Source organism: Mus caroli, unplaced genomic scaffold (assembly GCF_978045245.1).
Source record: "Mus caroli unplaced genomic scaffold, Mus_caroli_1 scaffold_9, whole genome shotgun sequence".
Taxonomy (NCBI): Eukaryota; Metazoa; Chordata; class Mammalia; order Rodentia; family Muridae; genus Mus; species Mus caroli.
In genome coordinates, this window is record NW_028227264.1 from 107,816,666 (window position 1) to 107,844,180 (window position 27,515).

The following is a 27,515-nucleotide window of genomic DNA, read 5'->3' on the forward strand; positions in this document are numbered from 1 at the left end:
TTTTAATTAACAATACCTTGTTATATTTAGTTGATATAGTCTCCTCTCTGTGCATTGAGCATTAAAATTCTTGAACTGAAAAGGTGAAGTTGGCCGGGCGTGGTGGCGCACGCCTTTAATCCCAGCACTCGGGAGACAGAGGCAGGAGGATTTCTGAGTTCGAGGCCAGCCTGGTCTACAAAGTGAGTTCCAGGACAGCCAGGGCTATACAGAGAAACCCTGTCTCGAAAAACCAAAAAAAAAAAAAAAAAAAAGGAAAAGGTGAAGTTGATAAAGTAAATTATTTAATGATAATAACTAGTATATTTTAAGCATGATAACCAATATATTGGTGAAAACCCTGAGAAGTAGAATAATTATGCATAAAATATGTTGTAACTAAAATTACAGATTAATATTTATTAGGAAGAATAAACAGTAAATTTAAAGTTAAAATATTTTAAAATACTACTAAATTAAGTTTACTTAGAAAATTAAATTTTCACCTACGGTGTGTAAATCACTGAAAACAAAGTCCATATGTAGTAATTTTTCACTCATGTGCTATACTGCTCTGTGTGCCATTAACTGGGTAAGAATTTTCTTTATTAGATTCTTCCCAATTACCTCTTGAGGAAACTAGGGCCATCACACTCTTACTGAATGTTCGTTTATTATAAAGTTGAAATATAGGAAAAAAGTGTGGTTGATTTTTTTTTTTTTCTTTTCACCTCCCTTTTCTGTCTTCATACTTTCAATCTGTATCTCTTGCCCTTCTTATTTTAATTGGCTTTAGTTTGATCTCATTGCTTCTCTCATGCCCGTGGAGTCAGTAGATCCTGCATCATGGAGGCAGGGCTTGCGCAAAACTGGCATTGTACTGGTGCCCAGTAAGGGTGAAAAATCCATGGTGAGGCACTTCTATGTGCAAGAGTGCAAGTTTCTGGGTTACGACATAACAAGCTTCATGAGTGTGGGTTACAAAGATGCATGGGTCAAGTCCTTACAGTGTGCTCATTGTTCTCTGTATCTGCATCATCATTTCTGTGTGATATGAAGTGTGTAGTGTGTGTTTATAAAGCTAACCTCTAGAAAGGCTATCTATTTACTCTCTAAGGTTTAGATTTTTGCCTTACGACATTAACCTTAGTAAATGTGTTTTCTCCCGAAACTATCACTTAAAATTTTAGACATTATCGGTAAATAATTATTTCTAAATTAAGGAATAATTGGTTTTAGTAACTTGTTTTTGTCTTTTATGAAATAAAAACCAGTTTCCAACATCGACTACAAAAATTTCTCCCAAAGAAGAAGAAAGAAAAGATGAGTCTCCTGCATCCTGGAGGTTAGGACTTAGAAAGACTGGCAGTTATGGTGCCCTGGCTGAAATCACTGCATCTAAAGAAGCCCAGAAGGAGAAAGACACTGCAGGGGTGATACGATCAGCTTCAAGTCCGAGACTCTCATCCTCTTTGGATAATAAAGAAAAGGTAATAGAGAGATGTCCTAGGAAGCACCATTAGCTCTTGGGTATCCGCTTAACTCACCGACTCGAGAATGTAGAATGGTCCTTCCTGTCTTGTGAGTGCCTGGAAGAGCAGTTATGCTTGCATAAAACAAGAAATTTGAGGAGATGCTAAGCTTTTAAAACTTGTTGATATTTGTTTAGATTGATATATTTGATACATGTATGTATGGAAGTGCACCGCATGAGTGTTTTGCCTGTGTGTATGGAAGTGCACCGCATGAGTGTTTTGCCTGTGTGTATGGAAGTGCACCGCATGAGTGTTTGCCTGTGTGTATGGAAGTGCACCGCATGAGTGTTTGCCTGTGTGTATGGAAGTGCACCGCATGAGTGTTTTGCCTGTGTGTATGGAAGTGCACCGCATGAGTGCCTGGCACTCACAGAAGTCAGAAGATGTTGCATTTCCTGGGACTGGAGTGACAGATGGTTGTAGGCCCACTGTGTGGGTGCTAAGAACCAAATCCAGTTCCTCTGCAAGAGCATCGAATGTTTTTAACCACCGAGCCATCTCTCCAGCCCTCCAAATCGTGATTTTTGAGTAGAATGTTCTAGGGAATGAATAGGTTTATTTTATTTATTATTGAGTAAGTTTCCCGGAGTTAAGGAACGCAATTTTTTTTTTAGCATGTAAGCATGATCAAGTTAAATTCAATTATTATTTGCAATTGCCAGGCTACCTTTTTTATCTTATACAAGTATGTCTTAATGAGTTTTAACTATATTTAACTATATTTTGAAAGAGAGAGTTTATAATGCACCAACAGGTACAACCAAAATTGCTCTCTTACTGAATTGCATATGACTGGACTACTTAAGTTTTTTCAATACAGTTTTCTTTCTCTTGAATGTTACCTTGTATTAGACATTCTACTATGAGGTTTCTTTCCCACTCACTTTAATGCTTTGCTTTCTTATAGCTTTATTGCCAAGTATATTGGCAGTGTGGAAGTGTCACTTCACTAACACTACATACTCTCAGCCACATGTCGCAGTAATACAATTTCGATAATGTCTGTTTAGAATACCTTAATATTTGAGAGCATGGATTGTCAGAGTTGTAAGTGGCTCCTTGTTGAACTGTATTTGAACTTTATGTCTTCAACAGAAATAAATGGATTTTAACTTACTACATTAGCTTTATACAAACCTTAGAAAAAGTCATTAATAAAGGATTTTTCTTCCTTTCCTGAAGTAGGTGATTTTCTAACTTTAGCCTAGGGGGCAGGAAAGGGAGCTGGCGGAGCTGAGCTGTTGTTCATTGCTTTGGAGGACCTCACTGATTTGTATGAGTACTGAAGTTCAGGATCTAAACTAGGAAAGGACTGCACAGTCACAGACGTGGACGTCATTTAAAACCTCTTCATGTTTTCATCGCACCTTTTGTCATTCATGACTTTCCTGTTGTCAGGAGAAAGATAACAAAGGAACGAGACTTGCATATGTCACCCCTACAATCCCGAGACGACTAGCCAGTACGTCTGACATTGAAGAGAAGGAGAACAGGTGAGTGCAGTGTGGCAGCTGTGTGCATCCCCGCAGAGTCTGCAGTGTTAGCATTGGTGTTAGATGTGAGGACTGTAAGCATGGGGGCGGGCTTTCAGGAAGAGAGAGGGCTGTCCGGTACCAGCAGAACACCAGGTGTACAGTCCTGCGGGACAAGAGCATGCAGGCTTAGTATGTTCCTGAGTGGCAAGGAAAGCAAAAGCAGAGGACACACAGATGGGTTCAGACACGTACACTCAGGAGACAGGAGCAGGGGCATCTCTCAGGGTTCTCCAACAGCCAGGGCCACACAGAGAAACCCTCTCTTGAAGAAAAAAAAAAAAAAACGAGAGGCGGGGAGAAGGGAGGGGAGGGGAGGGTGGAAGGAAAAGGGAAACACTGCATGATCACTATCAGGGTTTTGGGGTATTTTTGGTTTTGTTTTGTTTTGTTTTAATTAATTTCTTATTTTTTACTCTTAAGTGTTAAAGAACTTTTTATTTGTAGTCATGCTTTAGTGTCTAATTATGTATCTTCATTTTTTTCAGCTAACATTTTATATATTGTATAGGTTCTCAACATATTTTTGTCATTTTATAATATATCTATATGCCTACATATCTGTCTTATGCTGTAAATCACAGTATTTTGTCTTATAAATAATATGCTTCTAAATGCTTTTATTTAGGGTTATATACTGACTCCTAGAACTAAAATTCCTCCCACTTTTTGGTAACTCTCCTGAAGTTCCCTATGGGGTTTTCCTTAATACATCTACCCTTTTTCACCTTTCATAACCTTCTTCTGAAATTACCTACCAGAATCTGAAGGCTGTTGTCTCCACAGAGAGTCTTCAAGTTTGCGAACAAGTAGTTCTTACACAAGAAGAAAATGGGAAGATGATCTTAAAAAGAATAGTTCGATCAATGAAGGATCCACTTACCATAGAAGGTATGATGGACTTTATACGTGGCTTCTTTCTCTATGGCCTTATAAAAATAGCCGCTGATTTAATATCAGTTATGCAAATCTTTTTAAAATATTACATCTTTTTTGTGTGCTAAATTTAATTTAGAGACACAGTAAATATAAAGATGGTGTGGATTTACTCTAACTTATCCTCTGCATAGATGTTTAATTAAACTTGGAATATTATGAAATGTCTTTTAGCACTTTTAATGGAACTTCTTATGATTGACTAAATTGTCTGAAATGGGATATTGTCATAATTGATTTACCTATTGTCTATGATCTGGAACATTTGTTTGGACTGCAACTCAGCTATGAAGGCATAGAATCTTGATGCTGATATAGTGGAGACTAGGACACTTCTACTTCTGTGTGGAAAGCAAGAGTAAGAGATGAACACATACACAGAGACCACGGGTCGCTCCTGAGGAGTTAACCCATTGCAAAAAACTTTTCTTCGGAGTGGCCATATGCCTTATTTCCCTTGAATGAATCCACTCTACATTTTTCTTAGAACCAGCCTGGCATGACCATTTTTGGTCTAGCGTATTCTGAAAATGTTCAGTGTTGACTGTTATTGAAGGCTTTGGGACGAGGAGGCATAAAATTCTACACCATCAAATCAGTAAAATTAATCTATACTCTAGCAACTGTAGGTCCAACTCTTGGTGCTGGAGCTGGTGGTGTGATGAGGAGCAGAGTTTGTTTTCTACTGTGTGCAGCTGTGTGATAGTGAGAGAGTGAATGCAGCGTCCACATACAGCACAGCCTACATAGAAGTGCCTCTTTCCTTTAGTTGCTCCTTTGGTAGAAGACAAGACGATTTGATTAGTTGTAGTGTCCCAAGCACCACATCAACACCAACAGTCACCTCTGCAGCGGGGCTTCAGAGAAGCCTCCCTCCCAGCACAAGCACTGCTGCAAAGACTGCCCCGGGTTCTTCCTCCGCAGGCACACAGAGCAGGTGAGTCACAGAGACAGTCTGTGTTCAGGTCTACTGTGTGCTTATGTGCGTGCATGCATCGTTGTGTAGACAAATGTGGGCTCTGGATTTTTTTATTTACCGTGTCAAAATTGTTTTTAAAAATTGGTTCCAAAAAAAACCAAAAATCAAAAAAACAAAACAAAAAAAAAAAAAACCAAGCAATTATGCATGTCTGGGGAAAAAATATTAAGGTCTTAAATCATATTGCTTAAAATAAAAATTTATTTCTTTGGCAGCTCTGCATGAGCTGTTTGATTACTAATCTTGTGTTTTTAAAAAATCCATCCCTGTGGTCACCTGTTTTCAGCTTGTAGAAATGGCTTTCGTTGTTTAGCTGTTTTCCTTTTCTCTTTTTGTGTTGCTGCTTGTGATGCTATAGTACCTCAAATCGTTTGTGGGCTGAGGATAGTGCTGAGAGAGAAAAGGACAGTGCTCCCTCCGCAGTGACCATGCCTGTGGCTCCAACTGTTGTAAATGCTGCAGCTCCTTCCACCACCACCCTGACTACAACTACTGCTGGCACTGTTTCCGAGGTCAGGGAGAGACGCAGGTGTGTACAGGTCCTCTCAGTACTAGTTTCTGCTGATATGCTTAGCCAGTTTCTGGTATTTTGTGTTCTTTGCTTGTTTGTTTGTTATTCTTGGAAATGTGATATGTATTAGTAATTACTTTTCTGTTTCTGTGCTAAAATACTATGACCAAGGCGTTTTATAGAAGAAGGGGGTGGGCCAGAGAGATGGCTGGCTCAGCAGTTAACTCAGGACCTTCCAGAGGTCCTGAGTTCAATTCCCAGCAACCACATGGTGGCTCACAACCATCTATACAGTGTGCTCACATACAAAAAAAAATAAATAATTCTTTTTTAACAAAAGAATAAGGGGATTTTGCTTATAGCTTCATAGCGTTAGAGTCCATAAATGTCTGGGTAAAGGCGGCAGGCAGCTGTGGCTAGACAGGGATTCTGAGAGCTCCTCACATCTTGAACTGCAGTACAAGAAGGAGGAAGAGCTAGGAATGGCAGGGTCTTTAATATCTCAGAGCCCATCACCAATGGCATACTTCCTCCAACAAGGGCAGACTTGCAAAGCCCCCTCACGCAGCTCTCCCAACTGGGAACTGAGTGTTAAAATATGTGACCCTAAGAGGCATTCTCATTCAAACCACCACAATGACCAATCATCTTAATAGGCTAATAAATGAAATGTTATGTATTGACTCCAGCCTAGGGAAATGGGCACAGCTAGCAGTTATTAGCAATTAGGCGTTTTAGTCATCTCTGAAAGAATTGATGTCTGGGTCAATCAAAGGCAAAGCCAGACAACTGCCTTCCTTGATGTTAGTATCTTAGTGTTATTTGAAAGTGTGTGTGTGTGTGTGTGTGTGTGTGTGTGTGTGTGAGAGAGAGAGAGAGAGAGAGAGAGAGAGAGAGAGAGAGAGAGAGAGAGCACATGTGTTGTGAAGACTTGGGAGAAAATTATTACAACATACCAAGATTAATTGTTCTTGTTACAGAGGAAATAGATGTATTTTAAACAGTTTTGTGTTTAATTTTCATTATAAGATTTATGGGTTTAGCCGTGTAGCTTAGTGGTAAAGCCATTGCTTCAGGTATCGGTCCCAGGTTCACTCTTTTGTCTTCCCCTGTCTTCCCAGTTCTTTCCCCCTCCAGCTCCTTTCGTCCTTCCTTTTGCTTCCTTCCTCTTTTTCTTCACTCGGGGTCAAACAAGGAGCTTCTGTCTACCATTGAGTTACACTGGAGACACTTTTATCTTTTTTGTTTAGTTTTGTTTTTGTTTTTCAAGACAGGGTTTCTCTGTATAGCCCTGGCTGTCCTGAAACTCACTTTGTAGACCAGGCTGGCCTCGAACTCAGAAATCTGCCTGCCTCTGCCTCCCGAGTGCTGGGATTAAAGGTGTGCGCCACCACGCCCGGCCCGAGACACTTGTATCTTAATTACTTATAAATCAGCATTTGGAAAGAAAGGCCCAGACTCTGTTATTCCATGCTTTTAATTTAAACAAAAGTCTCAGTGACAGCATGTAATGAATATCCCCTCAGAATCAGCAATTATTTTAGAATCAAATATGATTCTCTCCTCCCGTCTTTCCTCCCCCGTCAGAGCTAGGCTCAAAACCAGTGCCTTGTGTATTCCGTGACAGCTGTAGTACTCAAACTGATTCTTACGTCAGGTTTATTGATTGCATTTAAGAAGATAATTGAGGAGGGTATGGCTTTTAAAAATTAGTCTTAATTTTAGTGGAGGATATTAAAGATTAAAAAATAATCTTTGGGCTGGAGAGATAGCTCAGTGGTTAAGAGCACCGACTGCTCTTCAGAAGATCCTGAGTTCAAATCCCAGTGATCACATGGTGGCTCACAACCAACAGTAAAAAGATCTGACTCCCTCTTCTGGGGTGTCTGAAGACAGCTACAGTGTACATACATATAATAAATAAATAAATCCTTAAAAATGAATAAGTAAATAAATAATCTTTATTACATGCAACAAAGATTATTTTAGTGGCATAAGAAACAAAATGTTTATCTTTTTTTTCTGTTAAAACTGAAAACCGTCTTTATTACTTAAACACTATCACAGTTCTGCCTTTCTTTTTGTTGTTGTTGTTGTTGTTGTTGTTGTTGTTGTTGTTGTTTTTCAAGACAGGGTTTCTCTGTATAGCCCTGGCTGTCCTGGAACTCAGTTCTGCCTTTCAGAAAGAGCTTTAAAAGGGTCATCTTAGTGTACCACCATCGTTACTAGGGTGGAATCAGCAGTTAAAGACATGGAAGTAAAGCCAGGTTCCTTCATAGAAAATTTACAGAGCCTACTACACTCTGGCTTTCCAGGTTTTTTCATTTGGTTTTCAGACCCTTCGTCTAGTTCCCACGTTTTCTGCTGCCTGGCTGTCCTGTCTGCCTTCAATCTCTTCCTAGATTTCTTATCTGTCTCTGGGTGTTGGCAGTAGTTACCCCTTGGCTGTCACCGTCTGTATGGTGACAGACAAAGACCCACCGACATCATCTGCATCAGCGGGAGAGGTCTGGAGAGGTGCACAGATGATTAACACCGTGTTGACCACTGGCTTAAGTCCTGTATTTCCTGTGCCATTCTCGCAGGGGTTTGTAAGAGTCAGCAGACATAACAGTTCCCTCACTGTGTGTGTCTGCTGTGCTGTCGTCTCCTGGACGCAGAGCTGCTGATTTCTCCACTTTCTTTACTCTTGCCTGTGCTTAAATCCCATTCCCAGGGTGGGGCCTTGCCCAGCTGTGGGCTGGGGAAGGTGCATCTGGCCACTCTCACAGAAATTACAGGACATAATAGCAGTCTCATATTAGCCTTGTACCCTGAACCTCTCTTTGCTGTAAACTCCTAGGTATTATATTTCTGAGACACCTTCCTACTGAAGGCTGGCTTGGAAGTGAGTCTACTGAAGGCCTTCCATGGTTGTGTCTTTTTACCTTGTTTCTGTTTCATATTTCTAGAGAGTCTGTCCTGTTTCAGTAATACCTAAAGTAATTTTAGTGGCTGGACTTTCTTCCACATGAAATAGTTAGCTGGAAATTTTTATAAATTGTTTGCTTTTTCTGGTTATCTTTTCATTAAATTCTACCAGAGAATCTGAAATATATATTATTTATTTGTCTTAAAATATATACACAGTGGCAAAAATATATAGTGAGCAGGGTTAGGAGTTTGGCTTAGTGATAGAAGGAATACTTGCTGGCAGGTGTGCAGTCCTAAGGTTGGTAATCAGTGCTAGGGGAAAAAAAGATAATAAATTGTGACTGAAAAAATTTCTTTTTTTCTACTATTAAGATCTAATGAAGTTATGTAGCACACTGTTCAGTTGCCTTAGTTGATCAGGATTGTATCAAATTCCTCCTTTCTTTTTAGTTAAAAATTCCAAGGCCTTAATTTTTTATTAATTTATTTGTGGGTGGGTGGGGTGTAGTATATCTGTGGTGTTTGTAGATGCATGCATACTTGTGCACATACACCTTTCTGCATGCTTTCTTAACAGTTTTTCTGTGAACACACTGTCTTCCAAGATCTGCCTCTCTCAACTCTTAATGCTGGAGTTGTAAGCATGTGTAGCCACGTCCAGCTTTTATGTGGGAGCCAAGGATTTGAACCCTGGCCCTCATGCTTACACACCAAGTTTTCTAATCCATAAGTCATCTTTCAGCCCTCTGATAAATGTTTGTTTAACGGTAGAGAAAAACTACCGTCAGATGGTAGACTATAATAGCAGATGGTTTCAGAGAAAGGGCTTGTTATTTACCATCATTTGAAATGCACAGGAGCCCCTTACAAATAATACTGTCTTTGCATGGAACCATTGCTTTATATAGTTATTCTCTTCCATTGTCTTTTTATATTCCTCCAGCACCCAGGAGGCTGAGACAGAAAAGCCACAAGATTAAGGCCAGTCTGGACTTAAATAGTGATTTCCAAGCCAGTCTGGACTACATAGAAAAATTCTATTAAAAGAAAACAAAACAGAAATATATTTTCTCTGAAAGAAAAAAAGCTAAGTGTGAAATAAGAAGGCTGTTACTCAGTTTTTTAAATATAGAGTATGGTTGATGAATTAAAATACCATTATAAGTAAATCTGTTTCAATTAATAAATAAAACTTTGTAGAATAAATCATTAGAAAAATCTTTAATTAAAACAAAAACATTGAATTGATTAAAAGGCCATGGTTTTATACTAATTGGAAACAGATATTGCATATAAAATTAAAGTGCACAGATTTTACAAGTCATTCAGCTGGTAGTTTATCTCCTTAACAAACAGTTATGAGAAATTAACATTCATGGAAATTTGGAAGTGAAATTAAAAAATAATCCAGGCTTATGCAATAAAAGGTGAGTTTGTGAATTTAGGTCTAAACTAGTCTTTTGGTGAGATTTGGTAAGAAAGTATTCTGTAGGGGCTGGAGAAATGGCTCAGCTGTTAAGCGCACTGGCTGTTCTTCCAGAAGACCCAGATTCAATTCCTAGCACCCACGTGACAGTTCACACTTGTCTGTAACTCCAGTTCCAGGGCTTTTTGACACCCTCACACAGACATACATATAGACAAAACACCAATGAACATAAGCTAAAAAATAGAAACTAAAAGATATATTTTTTTTAAATACTTGAGTTAAAGAAGGGCTATCCTGCAGATAGACATGTGCTGCTATGACAGAGTTTTAACAACATCATGGTAAAAAGCTACCAAGAATATGGCGGCTAAGAGGACATAAAACAAGAAACAGTTACATCTTTCTGATCAAGATGTGATACTCAGCCAGATGAAGATGCCCAGTATTTCTTGAAACCAGGCTTTCTCCAAATGACTCAAACTTGTGTCAGGATGACATAAAACAAGCTTGCACAAAGACCATAAAAACAGCTTAAGTCAAATTAATTGCTGTGGTACAATTTTGCCCTTCTATAAATTTGCTCACTGTCCCAAAAAAGTGACCATACTTGACCTGTCCTGATTGACTTGCTCTCAGTTGCTGTAATCACAGAAGCAACAAGAAAGCAGTCTTCTCACCCTAACCCTAGTTCAAACTAAGTTCCCTAACTGCCGAGACTGAAAGCCCCTGTAAGAAAGAAATTTGTCATCTGCCAGTACTTATCTGAGAAAACAGATGCTAAGAACAATTAATCATATATTCTAGTCTTAGCAGACTTCAGAAACAATCAGAAATATGGACAGTAATCAATACATTCCCAATGTTTGAAAGGAATTGAGGCCCTCTAAAGGATTTAAGGGGAAACCCACTGCAGAGGGAGTGTGAATCTGCACTACTAGATTCTCTGAGTTTAAAGGGCTCGTAGAAGAGAGACAAACAGCATAAAACTCACAGCTGACTGCAGAGCTTGTTAAAGAACAGTGACTAACACAAGCTGACGTGAGCAGGACAGCTGACAGAGCCTCTCTAAAGAGGAGCATTCAAGTAAAGAAAACTGGCCTTGGAGAGCATGGCGGAGACAAGTCATTTAACACTGCTACAGCAAAGCAAAACAGGCCAAAATGGATATCGTAAGGGATTTGGAGTCAGGTTTGTGAAGGAAGATGTACATAAAAATATTTTAGTTATAGATAGAAAAGATAAAACCTTCACTCCCAGTTTTTGTTTGTTTGTTTTTTGGTTTGGTTTGGTTTGGTTCGGTTGTTTGAAACAGGCTCTCTCTGCATAGCCCTGTAGACCAGGCTGGTCTCAAACACACAGAGAAATGCTTCCTTCTGCCTCGCAGGAGCTGGGATTAAGAACATGGGCCACCACATGTCCAGCCCTCCTTTCCTTTTTTATATAATAAAAAATAACAGAACTTGGCTCGTTAAGTGGGCAGCGCTAGTAGTGGACTTGTGGGCCACTAGAGAAGTAACGTGGAATGAGGTGATTCTTAGAGGTTGGAGTCATCCTCTCTGTTCCTGTGAATTGGTTCTGTGCCAGTGAAGTGCTTATATCTCTTATCTCTTTTAATGGAGTAAAACATAATCTTCAGTCCTCTCATTGCTTCTTTAAAATTAAGACCATTAAATATAGAAAGGGAGAAATCAGCATGCTATACTAAGTATAACTGGTTCCTGTTCAGAAAGAAATGAGATGAAAAGCTTACTCAGTGGTTGGGAGCACTTATTCTTCTTGCAGGCCCAATTGCAGTTCCCAACACCCACATGGTGGTTCATAGCCCTCCCAGAGGGACCCAATGGTCATGTGAGCATCAGGCAGGCAAGTAGTATAGACGTACATATAGATAATTCACCTGTATACATAAAATAAAAATTGAATGAAAATGGTCATAATTGCATTAGTGAGTTTCAAAGCCAGGTACAAACATTTTCTGAAGATTCTTTTTTAACCCATTAAACACTGTGCTTGTTTGTTTTAATCACAAACATTGATAAGTATTTCTACTCATAAATATTGACTCTCCAACTAACAATTTTTTATTTATTACTGTAGGTCATACCTCACTCCTGTTAGGGACGAAGAGTCTGAATCCCAAAGAAAAGCAAGATCTAGACAAGCAAGACAGTCTAGACGGTCAACACAGGTATATCTAATGTGTACAATATAGAGAGCATATACATACTTAATAAGTGGGTTTTTCATTTTCACTCTGGGGGAAAAATCAGAAGAGATAAGGATGATGTAGTAATCCTCTTACAGCTTTTGTGTATAGACTTTAGGTATCACATTACAGCTAATCAGTATCCTTTGTCTCTTTGAATGTTGTTTTTTTAATCCCCTATTCCTAATTTGGTTTTTGGCACAGAACATATTCATAAGTGTTAGCATGTATTATAAGGTTTCCCTTTTTTTTTTTTTTTTGGTTTTCTAGACAAGGTTTCTGTGTAGCTCTGGCTCTACTGGAACTCACTCTCACTCTGTAGACCAGACTGGCCTCAAACTCAAAGATCCCCCTGCCTCTGCCTCCCAAGTGCCGGGATTAAAGATATGTGCCGCTGCCACCCAGCCATATGGTACCTTGTGATTATTAAAGTCTTATGAATGTGTAGTGATGATGGAGAAGAGGCCTAGTGCTCAGTATAGAAAACAGCAGATGGGGGTGTAAGAAGAGTGAAGAGTGTCTCTCTGGCTAGTGACTGTCTCGCTTCCTACTGGTCATTGTGATTATGAATGGCTGCCTTTCCTCCTCCTCAGAGCTCGGTAGCACGGGCTCAGCTGTTTGGACTTGGCCTGTAAAATGGTGTGGTTGCTGGGTCCTAAGCTACTTCCCATCCAGCCTGTTCTGAGGAGTCCAACCTGAACACTGAAGATTGTGTCAGACCTCAAGTTAACATGCGAGAATGAATGCATATAGTATATTATATAAATTCTCTAGATTGACTCTCCCTCTTCTAAATTAGATACATGTATTGAGGTTTTCCACCTCTTACTGTTTTCTTAGGTTTTGAATCCAGATTCTTACCTACAATTATAACTTCCCCAATTCCTATCGTTATTGTGATTTCATAAAATGAATGTGAGTCGCTATGTGAAAATAACATTCATATTTGATGGATCAACTTGTAAAGTGTTCTTTTTAAATGACCACTAATAGGTATCACAATGTATGCCTTTTTTGAGTGCAGGGGGTAACACTGACTGATCTTCAGGAAGCTGAAAAAACAATAGGAAGAAGTCGTTCTACGAGAACCAGAGAACAAGAAAATGAAGAGAAAGAAAAAGAAGAAAAGGAAAAGCAAGATAAAGAGAAACAAGAAGAAAAGAAGGAATCAGAAGCATCTAGAGAAGATGAATATAAACAAAAGTATTCAAGAACATACGATGAGGTAATGGTCTGCTTGGCTCTTAGCGTTCTCACAGTGCTGAGATGTATGGCCTCGTAAGCACTGTGACGTGCATGAGAGGCGTAGGCTGGAGTCTGACAGCTTTGGCATGATGAGAACGATATTGTTCTTTTGCAATCAGTTTGTGTTTTATGTGTCTTTAATATTTCAAATGGGTTTTGATGCTTCCCAGACTTACACACGTTACAGACCTGTGTCAACTTCAAGTTCAAGTGCTCCGTCGTCCTCCTCACTCTCTACTCTAGGAAGCACACTCTATGCCTCAAGTCAGCTCAACAGGCCAAACAGTCTTGTAGGTATTACCTCTGCCTACTCCCGGGGATTAGCCAAAGAAAACGAGAGAGGTAAGAAACCACCTTTTCTTTCCAGTAATCCTGGGAGCCGGTCTCCCTAATTAGTAGTGCAGCTGAAGTCCATCGTAAGCTGATGTACTGAGCAGAAACAGTGTGCAGTCATTAGTGTTCTGTACCTGTCTGCATTGCTAGCACATTCAAAGTCCTAATAATCCTGTAGTGCAGAGGCCATATACAGATAAGAAACGGACATCTTAAGACTAACATGTTTATATTGATTTGCATTTAATGAAAGATAACTTTTCAGAAGAAAGCATCTGCCCTTAGGATAGAAGTGAAGTGCTAGAAGACATGGTGGAGGCTGCAGGCTGCAACAGGGCTAATGCCACATGTCCCATTGTGTGCTTCCGTGTGCTTTCTCCTCTAGCACGGGAGTGCTGCGAGTAACTTGTTAACACACAATAATGACGAGCCTGCCTGCCCATCAGCCATTTTCTACACAACAAATATGTCTCTACGGATGGTTTATTTTGGACAGCAAGAATGTAGAGATAATTTGTTCTCATGATCATTAAACGTGTGTTTGTCATAATGGGAGATTAAAATGCAAGTTTATACCAAATATACATTTAGGAGTACTGATGGGGGCAAACATTATTTTAATTAAAGAAATCTAAGCTTTACAAAAGAGGCTAACAAAATTAGAGCACTATTTATTTTGTACATGCTAGGCGGGGGTATATGTGTGTGTGTAAGTGCGATGACACACCTGCAGAGGTCGGAAGATGCCTTATCTGTCCTTCTGCTGTGTGGTCCCCGGCCTGGCAGCATTCTGTTTACCCACTGAACCATCTAGCCGGCTCTAGAGCTGTTTTGACAGATGCTTGTAAAAACATTTTCAGGATAAATTGCAATCATGCTGTTTGTGTAATCCATAAATAGAGGGTGAGAAAAAAGAAGAGGAGAAAGAAGGGGAAGATAAGTCACAGCCTAAATCCATCAGAGAACGACGGCGACCCAGAGAAAAACGACGATCTACTGGAGTCTCCTTCTGGACACAAGATGTGAGGCCCTCTTAGAAACCCTACCCTCCCAGAAGTACTTGCTCATAGTTCCCTACATTGCTGAGAGGAGGTGGTTTAAATCAGCAGTCTATTGAGTTTTTAATGCTTTATAAACATAGTCACCAAGTAGCTAGATTTTGTGTGTGTGGTGTGTATGTGTGTATTTACTCCCTGAATCAGAAATTCTATTCCAATTTTGGAATAATTATAATGGCTATTGGTTATGGTATACACATTATTTTAAAATGCTAATAGACCCTTCAAAGAAAGATGCTTTCCATGTTGTACATTTAATCTTATTTTTATATTATAAGTGTACATAAAAGAACCTGGTTTTTTTTTTTTTTTTCAAACAATGCAAGATTACAGTAGTCCTGTGAAAAGAAAAATTTTCAACCTAGGGTTATTGGCCTCACTTGCCCAGCAGGTGCAAAGTTGTAGGCTTAATTCCCAGTACCACAAGTAAATAAATTTCTTTTTCTAGATCTCAGATTATAACCCTAATATTGCTATTTATTAGCAAATGGAATAATGTGGGGTGGCACTGTTAATGTGAAAATATTTATCTTTTATATAACAGTTTTAAGGGAACAAAATTATTTTTATAGTTTTTTGTTTTTTTTTTTTTTTTTTTTTTGGTTTTTCGAGACAGGGTTTCTCTGTGTAGCCCTGGCTGTCCTGGAACTCACTTTGTAGACCAGGCTGGCCTCGAACTCAGAAATCCGCCTGCCTCTGCCTCCCGAGTGCTGGGATTAAAGGCGTGCGCCACCACGCCCGGCTTTATTTTTATAGTTTTAAATGTAGCCTCTTGGTAGTTTTTCTAATTTTTAGTAACTTATTTGCCAAGGATTACATTATACATTCTAGGCAAATAAATGCTTTGTTATTAATAGATGTAGAGTCTCAATCCAAAAATGAAGTTTATCTAGAAACATAATTAGTAAGTGTAGTTTCATGACAGCATAAAAATGGCAGTACAAAGTCATATTTTCTCTCAGTTTTCATCATTCTTATTTTCAAACTTAAGGGCATTTGAGTATACAACTGTATTATGTTTTTGAAGTACACCTATGCTGTTATATCTAGCAGTACATTTCTTTTAAATGCTATAAAAAATGTTCCTCTGTAAACTGTATACATTCCTCCACTGAAGGTCACCCAGTTGAACTAACCCGCACATCTCCATAGGCTGCTCTTGCACTTAACAAAGTCTACCTTTGTGGCTGGGGAGCTATAACACTACACTAGGACAATAATCAAGGATGTATGTGGCTGGTTTTGATTTTTTGTTTTTGCTTTTAGAATCATAAAACCAGAAATAAAGGTTTAGGAAATTATACACATTTATCCTAAAGTAACCTTATATCAAAAGTGTAACTTGCAGCTTCCAAAGTACAGGCAGAAACTCTTAAAAGTAGATTAAAAAATTTTTAAAACAACAAAGTTTTGAAAGCTGGGAGATAATGATGCCTAAGTGAGAATGAATGGTAAGGAGCCAACAGGGAAAAAAGCAAATTGGTTTGTTTCCTTTAAAACTTCTAATTTGGGCTGGAGAGATGGCTCAGCGGTTAAGACTGCTCTTCCAAAGGTCCCGAGTTCAAATCCCAGAAACCACATGGTGGTTCACAACCATCTGTAATGAGATCTGATGCCCTGTTCTGGTGTGTATGAAAACAGCTACAGTGAACTTACGTATAAAATAAATCTTTGGACAGGAGCGAGCAGAGGTCCTGCGTTCAATTCCAAGCAACCACATGATGGCTCACAACCATCTGTACAGCTGTAGTGTACCCACATACATAAAATAAATAAATAAATCTTTTTAAAAAATTAAGCTTCTGATTTAAAATAGATTTAAAGGTTTTAATATAGAAAGGTTTGAACACACCTAAAAGCTTCATGGTATAATTTTTTACAGAATCATTTTCAATTCCAAAAGTTAAAAAAAAAAAAACTTTCAGTGTGTCTGTTTTGCTTTTTGTTGTTGTTGTTTTTCGAGTGTTTGTTTTTGTAACACAATCTGACAATGTGCTTTAGAGTGATGAAAATGAGCAAGAGCGGCAGTCAGACACTGAGGACGGCTCAAGCAAAAGAGAGACGCAGGTGAGCAGCTGGCGTGCGTGTGTGTGTGTGTGTGTGTGTGTGTGTGTGTGTGTGTGTGTGCGTGCGAGCGAGCATTGCCTTAGGCTCTTGAGAGTATGAAGCAGTGTAAACTAGCAGCTCTTTGCCTGGCCCAGGTGACTGAATGGACATTGCTTCTAGACCCAAGTATACTTATTTTGACCCAGAAGGTTGTTTTGCTCCTTAGGCAAGCAAGTAGACAGCCAGCACATTGAGAAAGTTAGTACTGAGGAGAGAAGTGGAACAGAGGGACTCACTTGCCACGGTGGCCTGATGGCCTGACCTTGATCCATAAAACCCAAAGGGTGGGAGAAGAGAGCCCCACCACTACCACACACACATAAAGCAGCAGCATTGGTATCAAATTTTAATTTAAAAATACATATCAGAGGTTAAGACTGCTGCTCTTCCAGAGGTCCTGAGTTCAAATCCCAGCAACCACATGGGAGCTCACAACCATGGGCTCTCCTGCCCTCTTCTGGTGTGTTTGGAGACAGCAACAGAGTACTATTATATAATATATGCATACATCTTTTTTTTTTTTTTAAGATTTATTTATTTATTATATGTAAGTACACTGTAGCTGTCTTCAGACACTCCAGAAGAGGGCACCAGATCTCGTTACGGATGGTTGTGAGCCACCATGTGGTTGCTGGGATTTGAACTCTGGACCTTCGGAAGAGCAGTCGGGTGCTCTTACCCACTGAGCCCTCTCACCAGCCCGCATACATCTTTTTTAAAGAAAAAAATGTTGAGGTTTTTAAGCTTATTATTTCCACTTCTAGATATTTATTCCCAAGGTTGTAAATGAAATATATAAAGATAACTTTATAGAAAATACATTGCAACATTGCTTGTAAAAATAAAACATTGAAAATAGAGAAAGTCAATGCATATGCAAAGGTTCCTATGATTTTCCTGGCAATTTGATGTACAGAATCATTACCGGTTATTGTCTAGGGACTGGGGGAGTGGACGGGAGGCACAGAAGATTACACACTGTAGCTATTTATGTCAACTGATTTCTCAAAAAGGTAGAAAGGATATTTTTATTTTGGAGAAAGTTTAAATAGGGACTAAGGTCATGCTACATGAAGTAAGCAAGACAGAGAAAAATATAATTGTGGTTGCGCAGTCTAACGAAGTCCAACTCGAGAAATAGAAACTCAGCTGGTGCTCTCCAGGGCGGGTGGAGCAGGGGGAGAGGTGGTTGTGTGTGTGCTGAATCTCACGGCATTGCGAACATACGTAATACTAGTATTCTACATCATTTAAATAATTTAAAATTTTATGGAGTTTGGAAGTTACAATTTAGCTTAAAAAATAATTAATGGTAACACCATGATTCTTAAAGACCTAGAATTCGAGTGGTTCCTGATTGCTAGTCTCAGTCAGCAAAACTCGTAATGAATGTGGCACGCGCATCCGTTAGTTGTCTGCATTTTATAGAATTTAATATCTTTACATTTTAAGGTTTTTTTAAAGATGTTAAATTTTTTTAGAAACTGAAGAGTTAAGTCAATAAAATAAAAATATAAGTACTGAAAGCAAGGGCAAGATTAATTTTGCAAAGGAAATTTGAACCGACTTTAGTAAACCATTTTTAGTCTGAAAAAATTAAACATTTCTGGGGGAACATAGTAATTTTAGAACTTGTAGAAATTACAAATATTGAAACTCAAGAGTTTTAACAAACCAATTCTGAATGGTTATTTTATGGAAAATTATACATTAAGTGATAAAGGGAGGAAGCTAACCCCCCCCCCCCAAAAAAAAAAAACCCTACATTCATCTCTTTCTTAGTTAGGATTCCTGTTGCTTCAGTGAAACACCATGACCAAAAAGCTAGTTGGGGAGGAAAGGGTTACAGTTGCACAACACTGTTCATGATTGAAGGAAGTCAGGAAGGACAGATGCTGAAGCAGAGAAGGAGCTGATACAGAGGTCATGGAGGGATGCTGCTTCCTAGCTTGCTCCCCCAGGCTTGCCCAGTCTACTTTCTTATAGGACGCAGAACTACCAGCCCAGGGATGACACCACCCACAGTGGACTGTACCCTCCCTCCTTGATGAATAATTGAGGAAATGCCTTACAGCTGGATCTCATGGAGGCATCTCCTCACCTGATGAGGCTCCTTCCTCTCTGATGATCCAGCTTGTGTCAAGTTGACATGACAAAAAAAAAAGTACAATCCCAATTATTTATCTTAGCAATCATTTCTTGATAGGAAGATAGGAACTTCAGTGATACGTGCTGAAAATAGTCATATTTAATATAAAGCTAGGTGTTTAGAATGTCAAATAGTGTATATATACTATTCTATAGAGAACATAGCCATTTGACTGCCTCATAGTAATGTCTTTAAAAATAAGAATGAATCAAGTGCTTGCCTCAAAGTGTCACAAAGTAAACGTGTACTGATGTCACCTTCTCCTGATTATAAGCAATGCATAGTTCTTAGTCCTTTTAGTTTCCTGTTTAAACAGTAAGTACACTCTACAGAAATGTTTCCAAATGTGATTGTATTGTTTTAAACATGCAAAAATATAAAGTGAGTCTGTGTTCTAAAGTTTCCCTAAAAGTGAGCATACTAAAAGAAAGCATGCATAATGAGTGAGTTTAATAGTGTGAACATCATTGTTACCTTCCTTAGGTGTTCATATAAATCTCAGTTAACAGTTTAATGAAAAAATAAAGTTTAATATGCTTTTTTGGTTTTGTTTTTTACTTTCTAGACGGATTCTGTTTCCAGGTATGTTTAATCTTTTTTCCTGTTTTTTTTTTTTTCTCTCATTTTTACTGTTGATAAAAGAATATGTTGCTGGATGCTTATTGATTTTGTAGATTTATAGCATTAAATGGGCAGTATAAATCTGAAAAATCATAGATGGCCTAGGCTGGCAAGATGGCTCAGCAGCTGAAGTGCTTGCTACCAAGCCTAACGAGCTGAATCAATTCCACACGGTGGAAAGGGGGACCAACTCTCTCAAGTTGTCTTCTGCCTGTGCATGTATGCAGTTGTGGCATGTGCACACACACACACACAAAAGAGCAATTTTTGAAAATACACAATTTTTTAAAAATTAAGTATGATGACCTAATCACTGTTATTAGTTTTCTGTGTTAAGGGGTATCACTTTTAATTCATTGGTCATTATAATAAGTTACTGTGAAGAAAGAATGTTCCCAAATCAGTGTTCCTTTTTCTTAGGCTTTTCCATTTTTCTTATTTCAACATTAACCATCTCACTATTAACATCAGAAACTGATAAAAACCCACACCTGGCCAGAAATATATTGAATTAAGTACTCAACATCCTCTCCTTAAAAGGAAATGGCTAAGTGAAGGTATTTTCACATCATCTAGCTCACAGTCACTCTAGCCTTGATTATAATCTTGACCCATTTCCCTTGCCCACAGCTGGTGACCAAAGGCCTTGAGAGACCGAGAATAAGTTTTATGTACTGATGATTCTTTGAACTGAAATATAAAGCAGTAGCACTTATCAGAAAAGGTATCTGAGCCAAACAACAAAGGAATTCACAGTTCTGATAGCACACTTCCTTTTTAAGATAAACCCATTATTAACACTTAGAAAATTCATTGATTATTTCATCAAATCTAAGATGTCACTAATTTTAAACATTACTATATACCACCAAAAAAGGAAAGGTGTTGCCAGTTAGACCATAGTGAATCATGGTATAAATTGTTATAGCATGATAAAATATGAAAATGTCATTTAAAACTTTAAATAATTTAGCATAATATGAAAAGGTTTGACTTTTATTTATTGAAAGCAAGAATAACTTCCCATTTATTATATATCACAAATTGATAATAGCTTACAGAGACTATTACTTATCACCTGGGAATATCAAGGATATGGATACATAATCAATGTGTACTAACATAATTTGTGGAAGACTATAATGAAGTCTCTGTTTTCAACTCAACTTTTGAAGGTATGACAGCAGTTCCACATCATCAAGTGATCGGTATGATTCCTTGCTGGGTCGCTCTGCTTCATACAGTTACTTAGAAGACAGAAAACCTTACAGTAGCAGGCTAGAAAAGGATGACTCAACTGACTTCAAAAAGGTGTGTGGGTTATTTAGTTTGTGTTTTGTACATTGTGTTTGTGTATGCTATTTATATTTTAACAGTAGTCTGAAAAACTTACTTATAAAGAAATCAATATTTTGAAATAACTTATTTTTTATTAGTTTCTAACAGCTAATAGTAGGTAACATATAAATAGCCATGTCTTAGAGAGAGGAAAAAAAAAATACCCATGGCTTTATATTTGTTGTGTCTGTCTTGCTGGAATGAGCTGAAAAGGGCCATTCAGAAGGACGAAGTATGAGTCTATGTACACACTTCCTTTGTTTCATTATTTTTTTTCATTTGATGTTTTGTTTGTTGTTTAGACACAGTCTTCCTATTTATTGTTGTTTAGACACAGTCTTCCTATTTATTGGCCTCAAACTTGCAAGTTACTTCTAAGCAATTTGTATATATTTAAATAATTATAATATGTTGTCAGTATATTCTTTATAGTAAACATCTACATTAATTTTCTATTTTAATATTGTAGTCATTGAGGTCTCTTTAGTATAACAACAAAAGTAATCTGTTCTTCATTAATTTTTCTAGCTTTATGAACAAATTTTAGCTGAAAATGAAAAGCTAAAAGCACAGCTACATGATACAAATATGGAACTAACGGATCTAAAGTTGCAGTTAGAAAAGGCTACCCAGGTTTGTACCTTTTTCTCCAGATAACAGGGTGACTTAATATACCTAAAAGCTTTACATCTAATTTATGTGTAATATTAGTTCTGAATATATTTGTTATTTATAATGCTTTATTTAGGAATAAAAGGGAATCAACATAATTAACAGTTAGCTGATTTCTGGAATATAAAAATACAGAAGTAATGTCATATAGAAAGAATTCAAAAGTTTTTTGTGATGCAGAAAATCGAACCCTAAAGACACTTAAGTGTTCTCTGTCAGAGCTGCATACATCTGCAACCTCCCATATTTCTTCATAATAATTAGTATGTGAGGCTGAAGAGATGGCTCAGTAGGTAAAAGCACTGGCTACTCTTCCAGAGGACTCAGGTTTGGGTTCCAATAGCTATGTTAGAGGTTCTCAACCTGTGGGTTGCAACCACTTTGGAGGGGCTTCAAATAACCCTTTCACAGGGGTCACCTACAGCCATTAGAAAACATAGATATTTACATTTCAATTCATAACAGTAGCAAATTACAGTTGTGAAGTAACAACAAAAGTAATTTTATGTTTGGGGGTCACCACATGGGGAACTGTTATATATCAGAGGGTCACAGCATTTGGAACACTCAGAAATACTAATCTACATGGTGGTTCACAGTGGTCTCTGACTCCAGTCCATGAGATCTGATGTGCTCTTCTGATCCCACAGGAGCTTTGGGCACAGACGTTCGTGTGCAGAAAACACCCATATATGTACAGCTTTTTTCAGAATTGTAAAGAATGTGTGCTATAAAGAGTTCCCGTTGTTCAAGTAAAGGTGATCTGAGCTCGTCAGTTAAGGAAATTTCCTGCTAATCTAGGAATCCAAATTCAGTTCCTAATCCTGAAGTGTCTCACACACAGTTCAGCTCATGCCCATCTGTGAATACCAGATGATAGCCTCTTCTGACCTCTGAAGGAGCTCAGTCCCACCCTTCTTTCTGTGTGTCTCCTTCTCCCTCACCCTCTCTCTTCTCCCCCCTCTCTCCCATTAGAAAGCTCTTCTATGTAGTCATGCCTGAGAATGTCTACTCTTTTCTGACTTCTTTCTGTGGAGCAGCTTGGAGATGACAAAGCTCAGATTTTTGAGCCTAGAAACGTGGACTTATTTCCCAGGTCTTTTCCCATGAGCACTGCATCTGAGACGTGATCGTTTACCTCTTCCTCCTTTCCTCATCACTTTAAAGAGACAAGAAAACAAAACATTTACCAAAGAATAACACGGGGCTACATATTTTATTTCTTGAAGACTTTTGTAGAAGTCTGTATGTTAAAGGCTCTAAGGACTGCTTTAATTCTTAAGAAAACAAACTTGTAAAGCAGTTATTAGATTCCAACTTGAAAGAATTCATCTAAAATTGTCTATTCATCTCTGAATTATACTGCAAGCTTCTTTTTTACCCAGTTTTTATTTCGTAAAGTTCATTTTCTATATTGAACTCTTGTTGCGGTGTCTTTCCCCCCTTGTTTCTAACAACTGCTGTCTTAAAAAACAATTGTCTAGCCAGGCGGTGGTGGCACACGCCTTTAGTCCCAGCACTCGGGAGGCAGAGGCAGGCGGATTTCTGAGTTTGAGGCCAGCCTGGTCTACAGAGTGAATTCCAGGACAGCCAGGTCTACACAGAGAAACCGTGTCTCGAAAAAAAAAAAAAAAAAGCAGTTGTCTGCACACAACAGATGCTGTGCTAAATTCCAGAGTCATTTAAAACCTGCAGTCTTTTGAGACGGTTTATTGTGAAGATAAACAGAAAGGAAGACAGAAAGCAGTAGCACGCTTCATAGTATGGTGCTGAAATAACTCAAATGCCCTTCATTCAGGCTGCATAAGTACCAGGCCTTTGAGCATATAGCAGGCACACATTGTTTTAATTCTAGGGATTTGGTCCTGTTTTCTCAGTAAAGTTACCACCCCTGTTTACCTGGACTGATGACGCTCTCTCTGTTGCATGGTGAATCCACTGAGCTGGGTTTTCACTGCTGACCTTGCTTACCTCTCTCTGTTCCTCCTTTTCTGTGTGGCCTTTTGTCATCTTAATTTTTCTGGTCAGTTTAATTCTGATTAATCCTATTTCTTACTCAAACTCTGTAGAAGAGGAAAATCGATAATAGTTTTCATGCCGTCTGGACCTGCTTGGTAAAATAACTAGCTGGACACAGTCTTCTGCATAGTTTAGGTCCCGAGCTGATAGAAAATGCCTGAGAGCTGGGGGGGTAGGGGGGGTGCTTGCAGGTATTGAAGATGTAGCTCAGTAGTGCAAAGTGTGTTCAAGTCTGCCTCTGAAAGAAAAGAAAGGTGGTGCTCTGCAGTCGTGGATACATACAGATTTCTGATTCTGGAGTCAGAGAGGCAAATCTCGGAGTGACCGGCTGAGGCATTGTCATCCAGCCTGCTAATCAGCCGCCCTTACTGGGGGCTGGAGTCTGGTCATTCAGATGTGCTGCTCCTGATGGATTAGGAAGGCGGGAAGCCTGCGCGGGAAGGCTGGGATACTTGTCATGCCCTTGAAGGTGCTCCTCCTCACACTCTGTAAAATGACCATCTGATCGTAAACGTCACTTTTATCATTTCAGCACATACCCTTTTTAAATTTTTATTTCTTAATTAAATTTGCCTATTATACCACCTGAATATGTATTATGCCACCTGAAAACTGTTATTTTTTTTTACAACATCTCAGTGGAGAGTTACATTGTATCCCTCATCTTTATTACATGTTCATCTGTTTTCTTAATTTCTTTATTACAGAGACAAGAACGATATGCAGACAGGTCACAATTGGAGATGGAAAAAAGGGTAAGTGCCCATCTTCCTGAATTAGTAGTGTTTGGATGAGCGGCAGTAGATTTGGTTTTGTTTCTGAGGATGGTAGTTGGGTATTCCAAACAAGAGGAAATGCTGATAGAGGAAATCCTTATATCCCTTTCTTTGTTCTACAATATTTTGGTTGGTTGTGATCTGCACTTGTACTTCTCTCCGTTGTTATCATTGCTCGGAGTCCAGACATGACCGTAGCAATAGTCTGAAACGTGATCCAGATGTTGAAAGGAACCTATATAATGCAGCACATGTGAGTGGCAGCTAGGCTTACAGGTGTAGAAGAACAAGGTGTATCACAGGAACCGTGATGTGCATTCTGTAAGTCAAAGAATAAGTAGCAGAAGCAGTTGATGGGGAAGCATTGTCCTTCCCCAACATTTTTATTTAATTACCAGCTTGACTTTTCACACAAAAAAAAATACTAAAATGGTACAGAATAAAATAAAATATACTACATTCAACGTCTGTGGTATTTATTGAATTGTTCTGTACAGTAGTTCGCCTTTTATTATAATTTTAACAAAGTTTATAAATAGTATTTAGACGCCTTTTTAAAGATTGATGTAGCTAGTAGTTGCTAAAAGTTCAGAATCATGTATTTTATTAAATTTAATATTATTGGATATTGTTTGTATTGCTGTATATCTACTTATATGTAACAATGAATTTTATCCCTAAAACATATAGAGTGACTAAGATCAGTTCTTCTACCTGTATAAATAGTTAATGTAGAAAATATTGTGAAATAGAATAAAACAACACTTTTTAAAGAGTATTTTTTACAAAGTCAATGATTATTATACAAATTTAAGCACAAGAAAGAAGTAAACGCATCAGTGATATTGTCGAGTATACGAAATTGCTAATTTAGTGCCTGTCGTTGGGATACACACACATTTTTATTCTGCTCTTCTCACCTGACCTTGTTTCTGCTTGTCAAATGCAGATAAATTACAGAGTAGCTCATGTACTCCTGTTTAGAAGGCCTTGGTGGTTACAGTTTAATTAGCATGCAGATTAATGTTAGAAGTGGCCAACATGTATTTGATGTCCTCCACATGTAAGGCAGATTCGATGCTAAGCGGTTTACATGTATGGTTTTTCCTTTAACTATTAGCAGTTTCCTTGAGCTAGTAGGCTAGGCAATTGGAAAGAGTGTTCCAGTGTTACCCTATAATTGATTTAAAACCTTAAATATACCTAGTAAAATTGAGGTTTGTTGGAGTATTGCTTATCAGTCCAGACAAGATATATATATATAAATATTTATGGGTTTTGTATATACACACACATATTTTACAAAGTTGTAAGGATCAAATATAAAGCTATTTTGCTGGTGTTTTGAGAAGGACAGTGGTTTATGTGAATTTGTCACTGTTATGTTCTTAGCTAGAAGGTCTTTAATAAAGTAACACGTGCTCTAAACACATTGACATTTATAATAAGTGTACGACATTACTAAATATTAACATTAATTGTTAATCTGGGAAAGAATGTCATTGAGATAGTTTCAGTGTTGTTAAACTAAATGTAAATGGTTTGTATCTGAAAGGTGACCGGCAAGAGTCATTATCTTCTGGGCGGTATGACCTGACCAGTTTTACAGTTCATCCATGACTGCTGCTTGCTTCCGCTTAACACTTTACCAATGCTTCTCATATAAGGGAAAATAAAACAGGACACTGCAATAATACATTGTGTGTTGGCTTTGCCTGCCACTCTTTGAAATGAATTTAAAATAAATGTTGTAGTTGCTGTCCTATATTCACCGCATTAATGCTGCACACTGTATCAACCTCTATGACTAAATCTGTATAGCTGTAGAGTAAACTGAATAACTAACTCACAGTAAACATTGTGAGCAGAGGAGATGAGTTTCTCTGAGATCGTTTGTAAGTGTAAAGCGCACATAGTTTAGGCACGGTTGCTTCTTGCTCCTCTGCTCCTGACACTGTAGTGTAAGTGCATCTTTGTGTGTGTGTGTTCTTTTCTATATAGTCTTCAGCCTTGATATTGGCTTACTCTATCCCTAAGTTTATCTGAACTAGAAAGACAAGCATTTGAATATGTTGTATAACACCCTACTAGAAAGACAGAGCGTTAATGAAAGCCTGTGGGAAGTAATTTCAAAGATCTGCAGCTCATTCCCCAGTTCTGGAAAGCTCCTACACAGCACCAGCATCACATCTCTTATTCACTGCTCTTGATTTTATGTTTAATGCTCAAGTGTCACCATGTCACAGTACACAAGACAGTGTGAGTATAATTGAGTAATTACTGGTCTCTTCATTGCTCTAGGAACGAAGAGCTCTAGAAAGAAGAATATCTGAAATGGAAGAAGAGCTCAAAGTAAGTAAGCCGTGCTGTGAAGCGCTGCTAGCCTCCTGGTCATGGTCTCCATTCTGACGGTCACTTGTGAATTCTCTAGGTCAGGTTTCTCTTCCTAAGCCCAGCTCTTAATAATCTACAAGAGGAGTTAAAACTTAAAACACTTTTGTTACATTTCCCACTTATTTGTTTATGTGTTATGTTTATATGCGTATGGATGTGCACGCTATGTGTGAGTGTTGAGTCAGAGGAAGGAGTCGGTCTTCCCCTTCCACCATATAGGTCCTGGGCATTGAACTCAGGCCATCCGGTGTGAAGCAAACCCTTTACCCCCTGAGCCATCTTGCCAGTGCAAGATGTAATTTTGCCAGTGTAATCGTGTAATTTATATTAATTTTTTCACAATTTTATACCTGTATATAATTCATTCTGGTTATGATCATCCCCCACCTTCTTTCTGCTTTTTTCTCTACAAACTCCCTTAACATTCATGTCTGTTATGTCATCTCATCTCCTGAAACTAGCCAGCGCCATCTGTGTGATGACAGTGGGTTTGCTTGGGTTGGGTTTGGTTTGGTTTAGTTTGGTTTTTAAAGGCAGTGCCTCACTATATAGATCTTGCTGGCCTTGAACTCACAGAGATCCTCCTTTGTCTGCCTCCCAAGTACTGAGATTAAAGGTGGGAGTCACTTCATCCTGTGACCATGGGTTTGGAATTACTAACCAATTTGTATGATGCTTCTAATATCCAGGTATAAAAAACTTAAATAGTTACAGGATGTAAGGTTGATTAGCGCTGCACATTTCCTTTTGTAGTTCAATATTTCTTTGAGGGTAAACCATAGAG

General features: G+C 38.4%; 1 protein-coding gene across 10 annotated transcripts in view; it reads left to right on the forward strand.

Moving 5' to 3' along the window:
• The window catches only part of Ppp1r12a (protein phosphatase 1 regulatory subunit 12A), a 111,108-nt gene that overhangs the window by 78,794 nt on the left and 4,799 nt on the right, over positions 1-27,515 (forward strand). For 2 of the 10 annotated variants that reach the window (XM_085843139.1, XM_085843141.1), the window contains exons 10-26: positions 776-889; positions 1,254-1,469; positions 2,913-3,007; positions 3,833-3,937; positions 4,752-4,919; positions 5,320-5,490; positions 11,912-12,002; positions 13,045-13,245; positions 13,436-13,607; positions 14,499-14,620; positions 16,658-16,723; positions 19,477-19,493; positions 20,708-20,843; positions 21,399-21,503; positions 24,269-24,316; positions 25,893-25,923; positions 26,639-26,689. In XM_085843139.1, coding sequence (XP_085699265.1) covers positions 776-889; positions 1,254-1,469; positions 2,913-3,007; positions 3,833-3,937; positions 4,752-4,919; positions 5,320-5,490; positions 11,912-12,002; positions 13,045-13,245; positions 13,436-13,607; positions 14,499-14,620; positions 16,658-16,723; positions 19,477-19,493; positions 20,708-20,843; positions 21,399-21,503; positions 24,269-24,316; positions 25,893-25,923; positions 26,639-26,670 — 1,890 coding nt within the window. In that variant the 3' untranslated portion in view covers positions 26,671-26,689. The remainder of the gene's footprint in view (positions 1-775; positions 890-1,253; positions 1,470-2,912; positions 3,008-3,832; positions 3,938-4,751; positions 4,920-5,319; positions 5,491-11,911; positions 12,003-13,044; positions 13,246-13,435; positions 13,608-14,498; positions 14,621-16,657; positions 16,724-19,476; positions 19,494-20,707; positions 20,844-21,398; positions 21,504-24,268; positions 24,317-25,892; positions 25,924-26,638; positions 26,690-27,515) is intronic. The other 8 variants (XM_029482710.2, XM_029482712.2, XM_029482713.2 and 5 more) reach the window with 6 other exon arrangements.